The following is a 23,323-nucleotide window of genomic DNA, read 5'->3' as shown; positions in this document are numbered from 1 at the left end:
TGTAGCAAAAAAATGTATTATGTCAACTTGGAAATTAGAAGACAACTTGAGAATACAACAATGGTACATAGAATTGAATAAATGTATTCCATTAGAAAAAATAACATATAATTTAAGAAATAACATCACAATATTCGAACAAATATGGGAGCCATACATGAAATACAATAGAGAAATCCTACCATGGACTTCCACCACCTAAAATGACAGAAGGAGAAGACAACAAAAAGAAATGACTCAGTAAAATTTCTTGTTTATTTTTATTAAGTGACAACATTGTTTAACGGGTTTAATGTATCTTATAGATTGAACTTCAAATAAATGGGAAAGGGGGTTAGGGAGGGAGGGAAGGGAGGGGGGAAAAGGGGGAGAAAATGACACTGTATATATTCAAGAGAAAAAAAATGTCTGTATGTATCTTGGTCAATATGGTTTATAGTGTGAAAAATAAAATTTAAAAAAAAACATGGAACACTGCTGTCAGAGAACAGCAGCAATCATCGATGATCCACACTACCCAACACACACACTCTGTACTCACTATTACCATCAGGAAAGTGTATAGCTGCCATAAGATCCACACCACCAGGTTCAGGAAAAGCTGGTATCCCTCCACCAATAGTTTCCTCAACAACAAAATCAACTAGGGATTTATTTAAGGACTCTTACTTTTGCACTTTATTGATATTTTTCTATCTCTATATTGCCCAGTTCGTTTACATTTCTTCATTTGTTCACATGTGTACATTGAGTCAGTTATTTTTGCACTGCCAATAAGAGGTAATTCTACCTTACCCAGAGGAAAAAGAACTCAGGGTTGAATGTGATATCATGAATGTACTCCGACAATAAATCTAAAAAGGACTAAAAAGCATACAGGAAACATTAAAATATTCAAGGCATAAAATTAAAATCAGAGGTAATACTAGAAATGTAGAAATGTATACACGATTAGTTGGATATACTGCATATCATTCTGGTTCCCACAAAACAGAAGAGAAATGATTGGAAAGAGTACAGATGAAAATTATGACAATCCCAAGACTGCATTGAAGCAATAAAGACAATCTGGATGAGCTTGGCTATTTTTTGCCGCAGAGGTTGAAGGGAGACAATTAGGGATGTACAGAATTATGCGAGCTCTATAATTGGAAGGTTCATTTCCTTTAGCAATTAGTTAAGAGGCACAGGGTACATTTCAAATAACCAACAAAAAAATTAGTTTGGAAAGAAGTTAGGGGCTGAAACTCAAAACTGCAAAAGTAGCACTGCATTTAAATTCTACGTGAATATATAAAAATCTGTGACCAGCAAGGCCTCATCCTGGAGATTAGAGGAAATAGTTCTTTCAATTAGCACAGACCTAATAGGCCAAATGATTGAGTATTGTAAATTTTCTTTTTAATGAAGATGTTAAAGATTGATGAAGGTCAGTCAATAGAACCTCAGGATATCATTCTAGCATTGTCCAAGACACAAACATCTTTAACTGTTCCATCAATTATCTACCTTTCATCACAAGATCAGTGGAAGAAAAACAAAAAATAAACCAATGATTGGAGGCCACCCCTACACTCCACAAGGTGTAGACAAGATTTTGCCATTGGGTCAAAAGTGACAAGAAATATTTCGTTTGCACAAGGGTGAATGCCTGCTTCAGGCAGGGGAGTGTAAAACCATGTGCTTGACATTTGGTGGAACTACTATTGTAATGTCCCCTATCACCAATATCCCAGGGCTTTCTGTGTTGATTTGGATCAGTCACAAAATTCTGTGGCTACAAGACCAAATCAGAAGCTGGATTTCCTGACATCCTTAAATCTTTACTCCAAAGAACAAATCATGGTTATGGCAAATAAATTCTTCACTTACCTTCATGAACGTAACTAATTGTGCAAGAAACGGACACCATCAAGATAAAATGCATTACCGCAACTATTTATTCATTCACTCTCCCACAAGCACATCACAGCTACAGTGGAAACCATCTCCTTGCTTAGGCTACCACATTTTCCAAACCTGCAACCTCTCCAACTAAATAGAATAAAAGGCAGTCGGTGAACAGGAACTTTATCTTCCCTTTAGTTCAGAATCTTGACTCAGAAATGTCACCATCATCATTGCTTTAACCAAATCATGGAACTCCCTACCCAATAGTGTACCTTCTGAGGAGAAATGCAGCAGTTCCAAGGTGGTAATTCACCACCATCATCTTCAAGAACAATAGTTAATGGGCAAGAGGTTGGCTACTTCCAAATCAGAGAGCTGATCTTCGAACCCAAAGTCAGCATTTAAATTTGAACCACTCAACCATAACACTGTTGTACTAACCTGTGTTTAATCACACACTGAAAATAGAAACTGTGTAGCACTAATAATGAGACCAATTTTAGGAGGCCCAAACTCAATGTCTTAGATTTTTCTTCTCACGTTTAAAAAAAAAAGTCATTTAAGCAATGCATAGTCTTAAAAGATCTGGGAACAATCATTATTAAATTTTCAGTTTTATCTGTGGCACATCAGGACCAAGAATGCTTTGAGGGAGGTTTTTGACGAAAAATAAACTTTATTCACAATTATTTATAAAAGGAAAACCATTCAGAGTCTGTTCCATCCCTTACTTTCATTCCTGTAACTTGATTTTTTACACCATGACCACCACTGTGGCACCTTGTCACCTCTCCCACCTTTGTTTGAGGGACTTTCCCTCGGTCTCAGCACCTCAATGCACAGTAATGGGAGGACTCTACTGTGGTCCTTTCCCACAGCAGATGTTTCAGTATGTACCTCAGCACATACTCCTGCAGCATTCCCTCACCGACATCTCCATGTGCTGAAAGGCCAACAGGTTTCAGCAGACCAAAGTGGGCCTTTCACCATTGATGGTCTTCCAGCAATTCTAAATTTAAATTTAGACATACAGCATGAAAATAGGCCAATTCAGCCCACGAGCCCGTACCACCCAATTAACCTATACCCCCAGTACGTTTTGAATGGTGGGCGGAAACCAGAGCCCCCAGGGAAAATTCACACTGACACGGGGGGATTCTAACCCGTCTCAATCACTGGTGCAGCAATGCCATTGTGTTGACTGCTATGCCAACAGTGCCATTCTGGATGTCAGATTCTATGCGTTTCTGGGAACAGCCTGTAGACCAGAGTCCTCTGTCATGCTGCTGCTGGGGATGATTTGTGACAAGGACCTTCTCCACACACTCAGCGAATCTGCATTCAGAAAAGAGGTGAATGCCTTTTTCCACTCCACTGCATATTCTTGTGAACATGCATGATGGGTGATGTTCCAGTCATACAGGAAGGATCTGACTAGGAGGGTACCTCTCACTGCCTTCCAGGCCAAGTCTTGATGCTTGTTTGAGAGCACTGGTGACAAGGTATTCCACCAAATGACCTAGACTGTCTGCTAGTGAACCATCCTACCAGGTCCATCAAGTCCTTTTCTGTGTCTGTAGGATGTTTTGTGCTAACTACTTCCCAATGGCCTTGTGGTCAAAAGTATTGGTCTGGAAAAACTTTGCCATGAAGGATAAGTGGTGTGACAAAGTCCTACTATCTGGAACATTGCATGCAACAGGGCCAGACCTATTCTTGTCAACACCTGGGACAAGTAGAACCTCAGCGCATAAAAACACTTGGTGCCCATGTACTTTCAATCCCATCAGTTATTTCTGCTCTTCATTTCCTTGAAGTTAGTTCAATTTCCACAGCCTAAAGCAACCACACATGAAGGTGGCCATCAGAACGAGGGCCACATTGGATACATCCTTGGCCCCATTGTCTGGTGACTTGTATATGTTGACCCTTCAGACCCTTTCCATCTTGAATCCCCATATTAACCAGAAAACATTGACCGCCAGGGCAGGTGTAGGGGATGGACCACACCTATCATACAAGTTACTTAAGTGCATTGCCTCTCTCTTGTTCTAGTTTACACTGGCACCTGATACCAACTCAAACTAGACGCAGATGTTGCAGTCCAGTTCTGTGTCTGAACAAAATATGGCAATATCGTCCATGCTCAAGGAGGCCTTGACCTGAGCGGCTCCTCTACCTGACATCACTCTTCTTGTGCTTCATCCTTCCTCATGGATTCAGCAAAGAGCTCGATACAGCACACAAATGGGACTGGTGAAAGCAGCCAGCCTTGGCTAACTCCAGACTTGATGGGGAAGTGATGTTTTCCACCCATTGATTTGGGCTGTGCTACAGATGTCCATGTAAAGCAGTTTATTCCAATTTTGGAATCCCTCTCCAAAGACCATTTTGGAGAGCACAGAGAGAAACTTAAACAGAACATTCTAAACCCCATTAACCCCATTGCGACACAAATTTCATTGAAGAACCACTCATTTAATCCAACCTCTTCCTTGTTCAGACTCATAAAACAGAATACTTGTGATCACAAGTTTGTATGCTCAGTGATCCATTGTATGCTAGTGGGAACAAGCCATCATGAATTGTTGCAATTTGAAATCTACCATGAACAAGAGGTAAATTAAAGATGTCAATCACTATACCAATTATGTCTGTTGAAATAGTGAAAGATAAGGAACAGCAGGAAGAACAAATTATTTGAAGTGGCAGGAGGAAAAAAGACAATATAATCATTTTAAACTGAAAGTTGTTTTGATGATGGGAATCAATGCATCTCAGTGGGTGTAGGAAAATAAGCATAAGATGCAACCTGTCCAAACCAATGTTGGTGATGGAACGTGGAAGACTGGTTACTTCCAGGCTTTATACCAAAGTATTGTTGAGCACCTCAACAGCAATTCTGTTGTTATGAAAACAGAGATGTTGGCTATTCTTAGAGGTTAAAATTAAAATGCAAGTGATCCATTTACTTCCAAGAAGCTACCATTCACCTCTTCAGGTCTGTGCAAGATCCCAGCACATCAATCCCATCAGTTATTTCTGCTCTTCATTTCCTTGAAGTTAGTTCAATTTCAACCTCCTACCACCCCCCCACCCCCCCCCCCCATGTATAGCAACAATACCTTTCATCCTTTTGTCGCACAAAAAGTAGTTTGCAGTCATAAGTTAAGATATTTGCAAAAGCTTTACCAAAACCAGATGAAACAACATATGTATACAAATGCACCTTAGCACTAAAAGTCAGGATCAAACCCAAGGTGCCTGGAGATGAGAGAGCACGTTACTACCTGCCTCATCATATTCCTACTCACTACTATGGCTTCATAGATAATAGAATTCTCAAACAGAATTGCCTTGACCAAAGATCCAAGGAGTTTGCCAGCAGTGGTGTCAATAATAATCATGTAAATGCCAAATACATATATGAGAGTTAACTACACATCTACAAATTATGACATTGTGGCCATTAGTGAAACTTGGTTACAGGAGGGGCAGGACTGGCACCTCAATGTTCGAGGCTTCCATTGATTCAGACGCGATAGAACAGGGGTGGGGAGTGACATTACTTGTCAGGGAAAATATTATAGCTGTGTCGTTTTAGTACACTGAGGCTATATGGGTGGAGCTGAGGAATTTATTTATGTATAAAATTTTCTGCCATCTTCTCACCAATCTTATGCAGTTCCAACTTTACCCAAAAAGACTTGTCTCCTCCATCAAAGAGGGAGGTGGCGAACTTCATAAATGGAATTCTAAATTACTATCTGGTCTTAAGGAAGCCTCCTTACTAAAATATATTATTGCAATTTGGAATAAACTCAATGGTCAAATTGGTGTTTGGAGGCTTCTCACCCAAAGCACCCCTAGCTCCTCCAATTCTTTTTGACTATTGGGCCGTCTATAATAATACAACCCCAAGAGCGTTCTACATTTCCCATTCCTCAGCTCCACCCATATAGCCTGTGTACTAAAAGCCATGAAAGACCTCAACAATGAAGGCGCTGTTTACATCCGGTACCGCACGGATGGTAGTCTCTTCAATCTGAGGTGCCTGAAACTCACACCAAGACATAAGGACAACTTGTCCGTGAACTACTCTTTGCAGATGATGCCGCTTTAGTTGCCCATTCAGAGCCAGCTCTCCAGCGCATGACGTCCTGTTTTGTGGAAACTGCCAAAATGTTTGGCCTGGAAGTCAGCCTGAAGAAAACTGAGGTCCTCCATCAGCCAGCTCCCCACCATGACTGCCAGCCCCCCCACATCTCCATTGGGCTCACAAAACTCAAAACGGTCAACCAGTTTACCTATCTCGGCTGCACCATTTCATCTGATGCAAGGATCGACAAGATAGATAACAGACTCGCCAAGGCAAATAGCGCCTTTGGAAGACTACACAAATGAGTCTGGAAAAACAACCAACTGAAAAACCTCACAAAGATAAGCATATACAGAGCCGTTGTCATACCCACACTCCTGTTCGGCTCCGAATCATGGGTCCTCTACCGGCATCACCTACGGCTCCTAGAACGCTTCCACCAGCGTTGTCTCCGCTCCATCCTCAACATTCATTGGAGTGACTTCATCACCAACATCAAAGTACTCGAGCTGGCAGAGTCCGCAAGCTTCAAATCCACGTTGCTGAAGACCTAACTGCGCTGGGTGGGTCACGTCTCCAGAATGGAGGACCATTGCCTTCCCAAGATCGTGTTCTATGGCGAGCTCTCCACTGGCCACCAAGACTGAGGTGCACCAAAGAAGAGGTACAAGGACTGCCTAAAGAAAGCTCTTGGTGCCTGCCACATTGACCACCGCCAGTGGGCTGATATCGCCTCCAACTGTGCATCTTGGCACCTCACAGTTTGGTGGGCAGCAACCTCCTTTGAAGAAGACCGCAGAGCGCACCTCACTGACAAAAGACAAAGGAGGAAAAACCCAACACCCAACCAACCAATTTTCCCCTGCAACCGTGTCTGCCTGTCCCGCATCGGACTTGTCAGCCACAAACGAGCCTGCAGCTGACGTGGACATTTACCCTCTCCATAAATCTTCGTCCGTGAAGCCAAGCGAAAGAGATAGTTTAAGTGACAATATCGTTCGCATCTTCCGCTATCATGCAATTTTTTTTAAAACTTCGATTCCGTACCAAGATTTAAAAGAACGATGGCAATTTGCAAAAGACTGAAGGGGAGTCAATGCCGTCGAGGTTACGCTAAACTTAATTCAAAGCATAGTCGGATCATTGGCAGCTCCGCTACCCGAAATGGAATGGATATTGATGCAATGGAGAGGATACAACACGTGTAGGAACAACATCAAAAATGAGTGGCTCCATTCATCAGGAAAGGCTGATTAAACCGCCATGACGGATAATAACTAATAATTGGGACAATGGGACCTCCAAAATAAAACAAATTGCCAGGAATACACAGCTGGCCCGGCAGCGCCGCGGGAGAAAGAAACAACGTTTCAATGAGCACATCAGAACTGCTTTGGGATGAAGGAGAGGATATATCCGTCGAGCTTGTTCAGTGTTGGATGCACCACTGGCCCTGGCACAGAATGGTGGGTGGGCTTCCTCAATCTCTTGCCCGTGCCCTTTCTCCACTCAGCCACGTTCATCTCGCTGCTGAAGATGCAATATTGCCCGGGGACCGAAACCATCCGCTCAAGGAACGAACGTGCAGACCTGAGGGAGGAAGAGGGCAGCGGGCTCTCGGTTCCCTCCCAGGCCTCCCTCCGCTGCTGAATCCACCCGCCTGGGCGGCTCGGCGCCACGACGTCAACCCACCGCACGTCCAGCCCTAGTTCACGTATTGTCGAGCAGACTCCAAGTCAAGGCGAGGACGCCCTCAGCCGCGTCGGCTTTCAAATTCAGCGGCAGGAACAGAACCAGCCAATCACAGAAAAGATAACGGATGACGTCACGCCCATCCGTGACTTCGGCAGGGTCAGTTCTCGCGATGTCATGTTTACGTTTTTCTGCAGATCAATGAACCGCTATGGAGAGCTATAATGTTCCTTCTCTGGGGGATTTGAGCTGGGTGTTGGCCACTACAGGAACCGTGGGTTCCTGATCTACAGGGTGTGCAATAAGCCTGGACAATGTGGATCTCTCAAAAACTGCAAGCAGGAAGGCTACCAGATCAAGGAATGTGGAGAGCAAGTGCTGCAAGTGTGGGGAAGCAGGGCACCTGGACAGAGTCTGCCCAAAATATGTAGCCAATCTGCACTTGCACAGAAGATAAGCAAGGTCAACCTCCTCTCAGCCTTGACTGCGACAAGAGATGCCGACAGGGAATGATACCAGGAGAGACGAAACCCCAAGTACATTGACCTTCAGCCCTCAAAATGCAGTCACGTGGCCAAAGGCCTTACTTGAGGAGGTAATCGTTGAAGGAGGGGGCTGTGGAGGGTAAGTGACAGCTGGTGAGGAAATAGAAGAAAACATCCAAAGCCCCAAGATATCAACTGACACTGCAAGCAAGGCAAAAAGCTCAAACAGAAGCCAGCGACCTCTTGACATCATCTGAGGATGAAGCATTACAAACATTGGATGAAGACAAAGTGCAAAGATGAAGAAGAAAGGAGGAAAATGTATTACAAGGTAGCCAGATGATGGGAGGAACAGCACCCAATGACACCCAGCTTTGGGAACAGGGTCGATGCTGTTCAAATTATTCCCACACCCTCCCCCCCCCCCCCCACAGCTCCAGGAGACAGGAGCACTGATGAGGCTGACATTCCCACCAACTTGACTGAGATGTCAAGCTGGAACAACTGAGTAGATTAGGTCTCTGCTCTCTGGAATGATGTTGATCTTTTGAAACATACAAAATTGTTAAAACATTTTTAGGGAAGATGTTTCTTCATGGCCAAGAAATGGACAAAGTCTCAAAGATCGAGGTAGTCTGTTTAGAACAAAGAAGTATCTTAACTTAGTGTTGTGAATGTTCTAATTTTGTTTCAACACCTATCATTCTCCCTTACTCACTAGAGTAATAAAGCTGATGGTTTTATCAAGTTTATTGTCATCTGATTGCACAAATACAACCTGACGAATGTGTTCGCCAGTTCTCAGTGCAAAACATGCAGACACACAACCAGACATAATACACACACAAACAATTTGCAAGACAGTATTCATTTATATAAGTAAGTATTGTTTTGTAATATGAGAGTCTCAGGTGGTTAGTATGAGAAGTTCCTTTGGTTGTTCAGCATTCTCACTGCCTGTGGGAAGAAGCTGCTCTCAGCCTGGTGGTGCTGGCTCTAATACTCCTGTATCTCTCTCCCGACAGGAGCTGCTGAAAGATGAGGGTCCTCAATGATTGTGCACACCCTACAAACAACAATCCTGGTTTCACGTCAATGGGGAGGGAGACTCTAGCGATCCTCTCTGCCTTATGGTCCTATGGATTAACCCTTGATCCATTTATTTGCAGCAACCTACCACATCGTGACACAGCTGGACAGGACGCTCTTGTTAGAGCGTCCTGTCCAAGGTTAACATGATGGCAGCCAGTACCCTGGCCCACTTCAGTCTTTTCAGGAAGTGCAGTCGCTGTTGTGCCTTCCTGTCAATTAAGATATTGTGTGTCCACAAGAGGTCACTAGTTAAGTAAACTCTAAGGAACTTGGTGCTTTCCACTAGAGTTATTGATGCGTAGTGGCGGGTGGACATTCCTGGTCCACCTGAAGTCCACATTGAGACTCAGGTTGTTCTCGCACATCATATCATGAGATTTTCCACCTCTGTAGTCTGACTTGTTGATGAGGCCAACTACAGTTGTGTCATCTGCAAAATTGATATTGCAGTCATGGGTCAGTAGTGTGAACAGGAGCAGGCTGACCACAAAGCACTGAGGTGCACCAGGGTTTAGTGTGACATTGCTCAATGTTCTGCTACCCACCTGGGCAGACTGGACTTGGTTAATCTCTCATTTGACAAATTCAGCCATCTCCAACTTTACTGTACTTTTTTTCTCAAAGATATTCTTCCTTGGATACAAATACCATACCTGCATACAATGCAGATGAAACCACAAGAAGATATATAACTAACAAGATCTCTCAATTCTACTTAAATTTGTTTTGGAATAAAGGCCAATGCATCATTTACAGTCCTCATTGCTTGCAGGTTGACTTTCACTGATACATGCACAAGGACACAATTCCCACCAAGCAATGATACTTTCAGTCTCTCCTAATTTCAAAAATATTCTACCTGTTCATTTCTTCTCATAGAATATTAAAACTTGAAATGCTCACTTTATCCCCTCTACAAATATTGCCTGGTTTGGTTTCCATCATAGTTTTTAATTTCAGATTTGGTTCAAGGAACAGGAGGCAATTTAATTGGTGGGTAAAAGATGTATGGAAGATGCAAATTAAAAACACACCATAATAAAGACTGGTGGAAAGAGTCAACATTGATATTAAACCAGAGTGCTCTATAAAGGGCTGGTACAGACTCAGTGGTACAAATAATTGTGCCATAACAATCCTGATTCTATTTTGAAAGTGCATATTTTTTGTCTGTAATGGATGAAGCTTTTTCTTTTTGGATAAGAAAGGAATTGTCCATTTTTCAGATGTTTATAGGATGAATGTTTAATATTTTTGATACAATATCTAATAAATAGTATACAGGTAGTCTTCGACTCCTGACCTATGTGAATTATGTCCACCTGTACATACCAAAATCTTTACAAAACTACTGTACAAGCACATATTTTGTATTAAAAGTACTGTATACAGTGGTCCCTGCAAATATGATGCACTAAGTTCCTTGGAGTTTACTTAACTATTGACCTCTTGTGGACACACAATATCTCAATTGTCAGGAAGGCACAACAGCGACTGCACTTCCTGAAAAGACTGAAGTTGGCCAGGCTACTGGCTGCCATCATGTTAACCTTGGCAAATATAAGGACTTCCCAAACAAAAAGCTCATGTATTAAGGCAAATAGTCTGTGCTTAAAAGACTTTGTCATTCTTCTGTACTCACTGTTCCATTCATACATGGATATTCATAGACCCTGGAACTCAGTAATGTAAATGACAGGCATTGGTTATGTTGCTGGGTGAATTTTTTTTTTTTTTTTTTTAAATTGCACCAAATCAGAACTTTTTAAAAAAATACTTCAAGTGACTTAACGCATTTGTTAAAATGAGAATTAACATGAAACAAGGATGCTCAGAAGAAAGTATAAACATGAGGGGGGGAAAAAAAAAATCAGATCCTCATGCATAAACTACAATAGAAAAATTTTAGCATTTATGAAATGGCATGCATTCAAGGTGAGGTGCAGCAATGATGAAGGAATCTGCACTTTAGTTCAGATTAAATTTGAATCCAGTTGCTAAAAATGAATGAGTTATCAAACTGTGTATCAACTTCAATCAGTGAAGGCATTTGATTACACAGGTTAGGACATTAGAATAAGAGGAGTGAGTGCCTGACACAAAAGATCAGTATGAGAGATGTGGGTTTTGACTTGCTGGGCTTTCACAGAAAAAACCTTGTCAGGGCGTGATTTTATGGGGACAGGCTCCACTAGAACCATGTTATGACTGACTTTTAGCAAATTTAATAACAAATGGAGATTTTTAACAAGTTAGGAAGTAGCAGGAAACTCCTGCCAATAAACCTAGGGTCATAACAGGTTACAAAGACTAAATGACCTAACCCTCAACTCCAGACTATTTCATCTGGAGATACTATCTGGAGATGTTCTTCATCATACTGGCACCCTTTTAATATTATTGCAACTAATGCAATTAGCTATTAAAGTTGATAAAACCAAAGCTATGAAAAAAAAGAAAAACACCAAAATTAGTATTCAACAAGTTCTTTTAATATCATCCTTATATACAGGGGTACAAGATTTCAATAAACTAATAAATCACTTGCCATAGAAAGATTCTACACAAGGCATCACATAGTTCTGCTTTTCATCCCAAAGTAATCACAGTGACATAGACAGAATGTTATTGTGTGTTACAGGTGTAGCACCCAAATCACAATAGACTTTGTTGCCCATTATTCTCGTTTGTCAAGAGAAAACTTGTCAGGGCGTGATTCCATGGGGACCTTCAGATATTTGAGTGAACTGAATATTATGTACACAGGATGAAAGGGTGCTTGGAAGAAAGTATAAACATGAAAAAAAAAATCAGATCCTTCTGCACAAACTACTGTAGAAGTTTTTGCATTTCCCCATTGCTAAGCCGAAAGGGAACAAAACAGATTTTGACATTGAGATGCCTCCAACATAACTCAATGAATTGAAGTAGTCTTCATTATTAGCATATCCCAACATATGATACTTGTTTTGCAATTAGACAGGATTCAGGACAGGAATTTGGCTCATTTCAAATATCAACCTCTTAGTCAGGTGTTTATTCAGAAGCACAATGTGGTCCCAGTAACTTGGAAAATCATGCCAGATTCCCAGTTTGAGCGATTTTAAATTCTACTTCCAACACAAATAAAGAAATTAACTATTTGAAATATTTCATCAATTCTTCACTATGGTATTCCAATAATTAAAGAGACTTGATACCAATGTCTTACTGCAGTCAAGAAAACTTAAAGGCTAAGCTTCAATTGAATGTAAAATTTATGAAAGGGCACTCAACCCACTGGATTGAAAAAAGTACAAAATCCCTGCAAACTAGCATGTAAAATTCCTCAAGGCAGTCCCACAAAAAGATTCCTGAGAAGCAGATGACCAGTCTTCTGCTTAAAGCCTTTATTGTACAAACACAAGGCAAATAGACAAGATAGAAAATCATGATACTGTAGTCAAGGAAAGGAGGTGGTTTCACATTTTACAGCATCTGGATTATTACTGTAAAATTTAAAAATTCAGTATTTCTTAAATTCATAGGGTGCATTAAATCTGTTCAAAGGTGGTGAATGCCACACTGCAGAACTAGTACGTTTCAGATAACGTGGCTTGCTTTTTTTGAATATGGTCTCTAGGTTGGGTGGTTGGATGGTTCCGAAGAATTTGTCCAGGTCAATTGGATGATAATATTGCTTCATGAGGGCTTTCTTTAATTCGTTACCTTTTAGCAAAAAAAAAATATCCATTACAATTAAGATATTCAAACCAAATTTGTAACATGAAAACATGTTTAGTTGATGTTGTTGTTCCTTTGAAATGCTTGAGAGGAAAAGGTACTTTAAATACAATTGACTAGAACAAAATGGCCCATACCCATATCTCCTGCACTGATCCAACCCAATTTGCAGGATGATTTTTCCAGTATTCAACTTTGAATACAGGTTGAATGCCCCTTATCCGAAGATCGGAAAACATGCAAAAACCAATTTTGTTTTTAGCACCGACATGACATCACAAGTGGAAAAAAATTCAACTCTCGACTTATCTGATAGCCTGTGACACCAGTTTGATAACAGTGATCTGTGGTACAAAAAATCTTTTGCTTCTGGCCAGGAAGATATCCAACAGAGCTGGGTCCAAGTATTCAGCCTTGGCTGCAGACAGCAATTCCATTCTCAACATTAGGTACAGGGCTGTCAGCATTGAAGAAGACACCTCGGGCTGCTGGGCAGGAGTGGGGACCTTTGGCTCCCAGGCAGGAGCCTGGCAGGAGCAAGTTAAGGAAATGGTCTTCTTTTGTAAGCAGAGATTTTTTTTTTTGTAAGTGCTAAACATTATTTCATGTGAATTTGCCACTTGTGACATCATGTCAGTGCTCAAAAAGCCTGCCATTGTTTGTTATTGCTGTTTAACAGTTGATCCAGGTATTCTGCTAATGCTACTGTGCTTAGTTCCACTGTCCCGAGTATTTCAAATAAGAGGCATTCAATCTGTAGTTAGATTCTTGGCAAGAAACCATGCAGAATTGATCAAATAACTAAAAAGATTAATATTTTAAAATGATTCAATCTATTATTCTCCAGGTCTGGGGAGAACAATTTCAGACTTTTAAAATATCCTGGTTAAAATGTTAATTTGTTATATTCATAGCAACAATTATACTTCATCTATTCAGGGGATTTCATAATCTCATCACAAATTTTGACTGAACAGGTATCAATGATCATATTAACCAATTAATGACTTCCATTTGCAATAAACACCAATTTATTTCAAAGTTCAGGACAGATTTGCTTTCAATTTAATTTGATGTCACTTACCAGAAGCCCAAGCAGGGATTGGCTTACGTGGTGCTCCCTCGTCATCAGTCGAGTCATCACTATTCAAGTCCATTCCATAATCCTCCAAATTTACTTTGGGCAATTTGACTTTAACATTGGGAGTCATTGAGTAAGACTGTGGAGGTGGTGTGTGCTGGAGAATAAGTTCAACTGTTAAAAGCCCAAACTGTAGCACAATTCCCAGTAAAAAAAAAATCACAATTAAACAGTCTTTCCCTCGTTTCCTTGCTATCCCAGTTCTTATCCAACACAAGACTTTTTTCCCCACCACCACTAATCACACAAATCTAATTTTCGACAACAGGTACTTCATTAACAGGGGGCAAATAGGTTCAGTTTCCTCTTGCAGATAATGATAAAAATGTGCAAATCATCAGAGGAATTAAAACATTTTAAATGTAGTTTCCAAGGTATTAAAATGAAAATTCCAATTTCCTTCAGGTGGAAAATAACACTTAGAACAATTCAAATAGAAGAGTTCTGTCAAATGTTTCACCTTCAACCATCAGTCAAAAGCAAGGCATGAACACATTGTTTAGGGCCAGTAAGTAACAATGCACTAGTTATTCATTCTTATTTGAAAGATTAAAAACCCAAATAACTGAGCAAAATGTAAAGCTTAATCAAACATTTGCTGTCCATCTCTCAGATTCATCCTACTCACATGAACTTCCACAGTCACATTCAGTGTATTTTTGCTTGCAATTTCCACCTCCGCTTCCTTGTCTTGTCCTTCCTTCCATTTTCTTTCCTCATTTTCACGATCTCTCTTCTCTTGTTCTTTTATTTCTTGTTCCTTTCTAATCTCTTTCTCCAAATGCTGCCTTTCCAGCTCTGCTAATTGCTGTTCTTCCTGCAAGCAGAGACATTAACCTTGAGTGTTTCTGGATTAGTGGAGCTACAAATGTATAATACAAACAGTTCCCAAAATACTTAGTCCAGACAGCCCATCAGGTGGGTTCATTGGCTTTAAACTAGTCAGACAAGCCCATAACTAGAATAAAGAATGATGTGGAAAAAGACCATGCTGGAGAAACTCAGCTGGTCAAGCAGTGTACTTAATGTGACAAAGATTCATAACTAACATTTCAGGCTTGAGGCATTTATCAAGGTATAAAAAAAATGCAGACAGGCAACTGAACACAATGGTGGTGCTGGTGGGTGGAGGGGCTGGGGAGGAGCAAAGTCCCAAAGGCAGGAAGTAATAGGTGGATAAAGGAGGGACGGCTCTATGAATGAAGAAGGCAGAGAGCTAGAGGGAAAGAAGACAAAGGGTAAAAAAGGAGTACAGAGTGTAAACTAGCAGGATCCGGAGGACTCTATGCTCATGCCATCCAGACACAAAATTAAGTGTTGCTCCTCCAATTTATGGGTGGCCCTGGTGGGAAAGTGCACGAGTCCATGGACAGACACATCAGCATGGGAGTGGGGTGCAGAATTGGCCACTGTGAGATCCCTGTCACTAATGCAGACAGGGAGAAGGTGCTCAGCAAAGTTATCTCCCAGTCTGCATCTGCTCTCTCTGATGTAGAGAAGGCCACAATGGGAGCAGCAAATACAACTTCCATAGAGACACAAGTTGCTTCACTTGAAAGGATGATTTGGACCCCAAATGGTGGTGTGGGCACAGGTGTGGCACATCTTGTGGTCAATGGGGAAAGTACAAAGGGGGCAATTGGTGGGAAGGGATGAGTGAACGAGGGAGCCATAGAGGAAGCGGTCCCTATGGAAGGCAGAGAAGGGGAGAGGTGTCTGGTGGTGGGATCATGTTGAAGGTAACTGAAATTACAAAGGGCAATGTGTTGGATGTGGAGGCTAGTAGGGTGGTAGGTGAGGTCAAGGGGAATCCTCTGTCTTTTGTGTCTGGGGGCAGAGGGGGCCAGGGAAGATGAGCAGGAAATGGAGATGTGGATGAGGGCCAAGTTGATGGTGGAAGGGAAGCCACATTTTTGGAAGGAGGGCATTTCAGATGATCTGGACTGGAAAAATTAGTCTTTGGAACAGATGTGGCTGAGACAGAGAAATTGGGAGAAAGGAATAGAATCCTTGCAAGGAACTGGGTGTGAAGTGCAGTAGAGGTAGTTGTAGGAGTTCATAAATTTGTAAAATGCAAGTGGAAAACTTGCCTCCTGAGATGGAGATGAGAGATCAAAAAAAGGGGAGAGTGGTGCTGAAGATGGAAGTTGGCAAAGTAAATAGGTGTCTGTCCAAGGCCTTATGTACTGTCCCACCAAGACCACCCATAAATTGGAGGAACAACACATTTTCCATCTGGGCACTCTCCAACCAGATGGCATTAACATCAACTTCTCGGTTTTCTGCTAGCCTAGACTGTTCTCCCTCCCTTTTATTCTTCTTTCATGCAGCTCTCCACCCCTTTCCATTCAGAGCTATCCCTCATCCCTCTGCTTGCTGGTGTGCTCTGCTCTCCCTCCTGCCTTTGGGATTGTACTCCTCCCCTGCCCCTCTGCCACACCCCACCATCCCTACTGTGTTCAGGCACCTGCCTATAATTTTTCATACCTGGACAAATGCCTCAAGTCAGAAACTAATTACGTATCTTTTTCTTTGCTACGCATAGTACACTGTTTGACCTGCTGAGCTTCTCTAGCATTGTTTTTACTCAACCACAATGACTACAGTGTTTTACCTTGATGAATAAACTCCTATCTGATCTCTATTGAGCCACTTACTAGGGCAGAATGACCCTGCTATTGTTCAGCATGATCTTCATTCACAGGTATATAGTTGAGGGTCAGTGGTACATGGACCAGTTTTTAAAAAATCATGCTTTCAAAACTGAACTTGCCCCTTCTACAGAAAATGTACTGATTTGAGGAAATATTTGAAAATCTTTGAGAATTAAAGAACTTGTATTTTATCCCAATGGAAGTAATCAAGTAATTTACCACAACCAAACAACTTTTAGATCTGCACTGCTCAATTAATAAATTGAATTGTTGCAATTCTAAATTAAAGAGTTTTTCTTTTCCTTGAAGTATTAACTTGAATTGATTTTAATATATTTTCAATGCCTCCGAATCATCAGAAATAACCAGAATCATGCAAATTAATATTGAATAAAAGCTCTGCCTCTCTATGCCACCTACTTCTTCAAATGTTGCACACAAGTACTTGGTTATTTTAAAAAATTAATTCATACACTTTTTGCAAGGTGAGTCATGGGAATAAAGTGACATGAAGAGTCAAGGAAGTGGTTTGTGCATCAGAATACCTTAGATAAAAATGCTCACCAGCTTTGTTTTTTTTCTTGCTTCTTTGTAAAGCTTTTCTTTTTCAGCCTTTTCTCGCTCAGCATGGAGTGCTGCATCCTCCCTTGCTGTTCGTTCCAGTTCTCGTTGCAGCTGGAGGGCTTTCTCTTTCTCCAAGCGTGCACGTTCTCTGTTAGAAGGTAAATGCATTACTCATGCAGCATGTTCATTTGAGGAACAATAGAACATTTCATTAATAGAAGGAAATTTGACACATTGGAAACCCATTAAACAACAAAACTCAATAATGGAGATCCTTGGAACTTTCCTTCCCTACAATTATTCATCTCTGGACTTGCACGATGGAAATAGCACTTTACGCAAAGACAAACAGCAAAATACAAACTTGGAGAAAAAATGACTACATTAGGTTGCTTACAACATTCATTGCTAGAGAACAAAGATTGTAAACAAGTCTGCAGAGGCTGAAAAACTAAAGTAGAGTTCCTCCAACACTGTGTTGCAAGTAGAGAGGTTCCTGGGGCTATAAGTGGGGAGGCCAACAAATTCGGCAATATCTACCTGTTTTGTAATATAGTTCATAGCTATTTTACCTGATCGAAAAGCAGCATCCATTCCTCACTATGTACTATTCATAATATAAATGATGTTTTTCACAAATTGCTGGAGCTATTCAACAAACCAGGCAGCAAGGACGAGAAAAATAATTAACATTTCAAGTCAATGATCTTCCTTCAGAACTGAGTTGCAAAAAGGAGGAAGGTGGGGACAAAGAACAAAAAATTATCTGAGATAGTGTGGAGACCAAAACTGCCGGAATGAAAAATGCTGTTGATACCAAAAGAGAGTGATGATTGTGTTAATTATAACCAAGGTGTCTGGAAAAAGTGTTAATAGAAAGGAAAAAACTTTCTCTAAAGTTTAAAAAGATCCTGGAACGGAGGTGCCAACACCATTGCTGGAAATCCAAAACAAAGAAAAACATTTATTGCTACTTTTTCTTCTCCTCCTCCACAACCCCCCGACCCCAATATGTTCTCATCACATTCAAGATTCAAGCATCTGCACTTTATGCTTTTGGCTTGTAACTTTAATTGCACCAACTACAGCACCAAAAATAACTGATCAAATTGGTATAAAAATCTACCTATTCTTGCATTTAAGTTGAATATGAGGGAACAGTTGTATAGCATAACTTTTTTCCAAATTTAAAATGTGAAACTTTTTCTTGTCTTAAAGAAATCTGGAAAAAAAGTCTTGGAACACATCAGCAACACTGCCAATTCAAGTTGCAAAGTATTAAACAGCATTTACTATTGTACTCCATTGGTTTGAGAATTTTTATGGTGTTTTCCATTTTATAGCCATTTGATTTGTGTACATAGGCAGCACATAATTAGATTTTCTCCTCAACTTGTGTTTATGGACATAGCACTTTGAATTGTACAAAAAGGTATTGATTCTTCCAAGTTTCAAATATAGTAGCAGGAAACATGTGGACTTGGTAAAAAGCATCATGAAGAATAAGACCTAAAAGTTATTACAATATCATCCAAGACAACTAATTCTTACTTCTCTGCTTGAATATTCTCCTGTTCTTTCTTCCTTTCCTTCTCTCTATCTGCAGCCAATTGCCATTCACGCTGTTTCTCTCTCTCTAGCTCAGCTTGCCGTTGTTCTTGAAGCTTTCTGGCTTCCACAATTTTGCGCTGCCGCTCCAATTCTTCCTCCTTCTTGCGTTGCAATAATTCTTGCCTTTCTTCCTCCTATACAAGAAACAATGAAAAAAACATTTTCAGACAATTGCCCCATTTCAGAATTAAGCATTTAATATCTTGCTGGACACCTGCAAGATTAACAGATGACTGAGTGTTAATCAATAGGATTGGAACCAATCCCTTTTTTTTTTTTAAAAATAAATTTGTAAAACTCTTATCAAAACTGCTGTACCATTAGAACAGACTACAGCAAACAAAATTTGAAGATGGTCTGCTCCTGCAAATATGCAGAAAGAAAAAATATGCAAACCTGAACTATCCAATCCAAAAGGTAATAGGGTGAAGAATGAATAGAATAAAAATAATTAGAAGCTATAGTAAATAATTAAATTTGAAGCAAGTTTAATCTGTCTTAAATTGGACTTCAGTCTGCAAATGAACCTGGCAAAAGAAAATTGGCACTTAGGATTTCACAACATCCAGGTGTATCCAAAGCCATGTAACTGGCAGACAAAAGAAAAGCAACCAATGAAAAAATGGTTCTTCACTACTTCAGCCATACCAGCTGTTGCAATTTCTGTTTTCGTGCTTCTTCCTCTTGCCGCCTCCGAGCTTCTGCTTCCTCCATCCTCTTGGCAGCTGCTTTTCTTTTTGCTTTCTCTTCAGCAAATCTTTCTTCACGTACCTGGGAACAGAAATAAAATGCTGCATTACCTCCAAGCACAGGTGCACATTTAATATTAAAGGAATTGGATGGTCTCTACTCTTTTTATATCTAGGTTATCTGAAGTTAGCATTGAAATACCTTTGCATTCTTCCCATCAATCTGAGCAAATTTTTCTTCGATTTTTTTTTTCTTCTCCTCCTCTTGCTGTTGAACTCGGGAACGAGTTTCCATAACACGTTTTACTTGCATTTCCCGCTTCCTTTACAAGATAAATATTCGGTTAAATAATCATAGTTACTGCGTAAGTACCTCCAAATCCAATCATGAGCACAGTGGATTTTTTTTTTTTTTTTTTTTTTAAATTTAAAAATCATTTCAAGACCTGCCTGCCCACCATTGTTCACCCCTCACCTTTTGGTCCTATCTCAGCTCCTCTGCCCTCAATATGATGCAGGGTCTCCGGCCAAAATATTAGTTCTTTTCTCTTCCCCCTCACATGCTGCTCAACTTTCTCCTCTCCCCTTCTATTTCAGAGTTCCTCCAGTAGTTTCCTGTCCCAAATGAATTAGAATCGGTGCTTGTTAGGGTGAAGGAAGGGTCAAGGAGAGGAACAGTGATATTATAGAGCATGATAGCATTAGCACAAGGTGCTATCACAGGTCTTGGGACACAAAAATGGATAATTTTCCAGGCTTGATGAGATACAACTGACCGCTTTGGGAGACAAAGCACGAGATTACTGGGGCCCTGACAAACAACTTTGCATCTTTGATAGCTGCAGGTGAAGTACTGAATAACTGGAAGATAGCAAATGTTATTCCATTATTAAAAGACAACAGGGATAAGTTAGGCTAGTGATTGATAGTGAAGCTGCTGGAAAAAATTCTAAGGGGATACTTGGAAGACCAGGGTTTGAACTGGGATAGTAAGCATAGCTTTGTTCATTTGAAATAGGTTTTTTTTTTAAAAAAAAATGGCATGTTGATGAGGAGTGTGGTAGATGTTGTCTAGGTGTACTTCAGAAAGTCCTGTAACAAGGTCCTGCATTCATGTGATCCAGGACAAATAGGATTCAAAAACTGGTTTAGTAATAAACAGGATTAAGTTCCTTTCTGATTAGAAGTCAATTACCATTGATGTACAAAGATCAGTGTATTGACTTCTTCAGCTTATTATATAAAATCAATAGCATGTTTGCAGATATCACAAAAATTGGTGGCATTGCAAGTCAAAGAAACAAATTCATCAGAGGTATGGACATTTTTTTTGCAGCCATTTGATATCTCAAAATATTTTATTGTTTTAATGTAGTTAACATTCTTAATATCTTTAGTGGACTGGAGATTTAAACACTACATTATCAGATTAATCCATTCACATTGCAACTGAGCTTACATCAATATAGACCTTTAAAGAATAGTTTAATTTTAAGGTTCTGAATTGATTGCACCCTTCAACAAGATACACTCACACTAGTTACAATTAATTGGGGAAACCAAGTAGGATGAAAGAGGGGATGCAATAGTATGTGACCAACTATTTGAAACAGGTAACTACCCAAAAGAATACAGACATATAAACAAGCCTTTAAAATAGAAATCCAAGCACTAACAGGTTTACTTCAAATGGAATACAATCTAAAAGCAGAGAAGAAAGGCAAACTTATTTGGAGCACTTGTTTTTTTTTAATGTCTGTAGTACTTGACATAGTATAGTTTCCATATTGTATGATTTTAAAAGGCACTGAAGCACAAAAGGGGATTTGCTTTGTTAATATCCAAAACAGGATACACAATGGGGAAAATTGAACAAATAAGGAGCAACTTAACAAGAGATATTTTGGAAGGGAATCAGTGCACTCGTCCTCCAAAATATTTCAATTTCTGACAGAAATTAAAACTGTAAAACCAATAAATATAAAGTCCAGAGCTATCTTTATTCAGAGCTAATGTGATATCAGAATGGATTGGATAGTTGAGGTTTGCATATTTTTTCTTTCTGCATATTGCAGATACCAGTTGTTGGCATAGGCAGTATAGATTGTAGAAGCTGTAAAAAAAAAAGCACCAGAGACAAAGGAACAGAAAGTTACAATTAGATAGATAAGCGAGAAATCTTGTGAACTGCCGCAGATGTCAAGTGCTAAAAATCAAAATAGTACAAGCAATGGTAGTCTAATCAAGGATGCTAAATTTATTAATTGTCTGCATGTCATGGCAATAAGGTAATAGGGAGCTTCAAACAGATTCAACAAACACCATATTGGGATCCCTGCAGTTTAAAACACCTTTATAGTATAATATTTCCTTCTTTAGCAACACAAGAATTAAGTTGTAGCTAATCATTTGTTCAGAAATTATAACAATTTATTAGAGCACAGTACTTGTTAACTGACCCCAAAACATCTGGTGGCATCTGTGTGTTCATTTGTGATGACACATGCCAAACCTCTATAGAGTGGCTTCAAAGTATAATTAATGGTGTTTAAAAGGATTCATTTGCCAAAAAGATCAGCTAAAAGAATTCAATGTACATTAAAAGCAGCAAAAAGCCACGATTTTGGGACAAATCCTTCATTCTTACAGAACCTCAAATGATTAATCGCCAGATATAACCAGAAGCAAGACAAAACTGATTGTGTACATCATAAAAAGCAATTGGCTAATCTGCCCAGCATGAACAAGCTCCCTCTTCTAAAAGAAAATACAGAGCTGCTGTTCACTTTTCAGTACAGTATTTGACGGCATATCAGACACCCCCTCCACCCATCTCCCCCCCCCAAAAAAAAGCCTCAAAAAAAGTCCCAAATGCGAAGGTGACATTTTAGTACTGCCATTTTGGGCATTGAAATACAAACATAGCAGAGGATTTCCTCTGCAAGATGTCAACAGGATGAAACAGGATGAAAGCTTCAAGAAGCCCACGAAGGTGCTGTGGCTGTCCAGGAAACAGGCCGGCAGCTTAACAGACCACCTTCCCTCGGGTGGCTGTGCTTTCTGGAGTTGCCACCGCTGTTCACCTCCCCCAATGAGAAAGCCTGCTCACTCGATCCCACTCACTTGCTCCTTCCCACCCCCTCCCAATGTGCACAGCCCCTGAGTAAATTGAAAAAGGTCAGTTTAACAGGCCACACGCTCACTTCCACCCACCCCTGTGCCTCATTCAAACTGTTCAGGGAGCAGTGGTCATTGAGCCTGATCACCAAGGCCCAGCGGTCTCCCAAAGCAAGCGATCTATTGTCTGCTCCTTGTAATGATGGGCGTGGGCCCTGCCTGTTGCCTTGGCTTTTCTCCCTCCCTTGCTCATTCGCAGGTCCTGATGTGCCAGTCAATCAACAGGTGTTTGTATGGTGGGGGGGAGGGGGTGGGGGAGAAGCAGTCTGAATCTTGACGTGCACAAGGCAGGAGGACAAGTTGCTGCTGTTGCTCGTGTGTAAGGAGGCTTCGGCATCTCAGTCATGCAAGACTGGAGGGTTTCCAAATGAGGTGAGTGAAGGTAAATACAGCAAGATAAATTTTTCCTGAAATTTCACGCTAAAATGGGGGGGGGGGGGGGGCTATAATGGCATCAAATACAGTAATTAATTCTGTAAATGCATAGACACAAATATGAAAATTGC

At 40.4% G+C, this 23,323-nt stretch overlaps 1 protein-coding gene across 4 annotated transcripts in view; it reads right to left on the bottom strand.

Moving 5' to 3' along the window:
* Positions 1-11,728: 11,728 nt before the first annotated feature.
* incenp (inner centromere protein) overlaps positions 11,729-23,323 on the bottom strand; it is a 31,610-nt gene continuing 20,015 nt past the window's right edge. For all 4 annotated transcript variants that reach the window (XM_069901772.1, XM_069901783.1, XM_069901799.1 and 1 more), the window contains exons 13-19: positions 19,843-19,963; positions 19,600-19,722; positions 18,892-19,085; positions 17,341-17,488; positions 14,751-14,939; positions 14,066-14,219; positions 11,729-12,966 (exon numbers count right to left, since the gene is read on the bottom strand). In XM_069901772.1, the coding sequence (XP_069757873.1) occupies positions 12,764-12,966; positions 14,066-14,219; positions 14,751-14,939; positions 17,341-17,488; positions 18,892-19,085; positions 19,600-19,722; positions 19,843-19,963 (1,132 nt within the window). In that variant the 3' untranslated portion in view covers positions 11,729-12,763. The remainder of the gene's footprint in view (positions 12,967-14,065; positions 14,220-14,750; positions 14,940-17,340; positions 17,489-18,891; positions 19,086-19,599; positions 19,723-19,842; positions 19,964-23,323) is intronic.

The sequence above is a fragment of the Narcine bancroftii genome, chromosome 1 (genome assembly GCF_036971445.1).
Source record: "Narcine bancroftii isolate sNarBan1 chromosome 1, sNarBan1.hap1, whole genome shotgun sequence".
In the NCBI taxonomy this organism is placed as follows: Eukaryota; Metazoa; Chordata; class Chondrichthyes; order Torpediniformes; family Narcinidae; genus Narcine; species Narcine bancroftii.
Note: the sequence above shows the minus strand (reverse complement) of the source record. Positions and strands in the feature narration are given on the sequence as shown.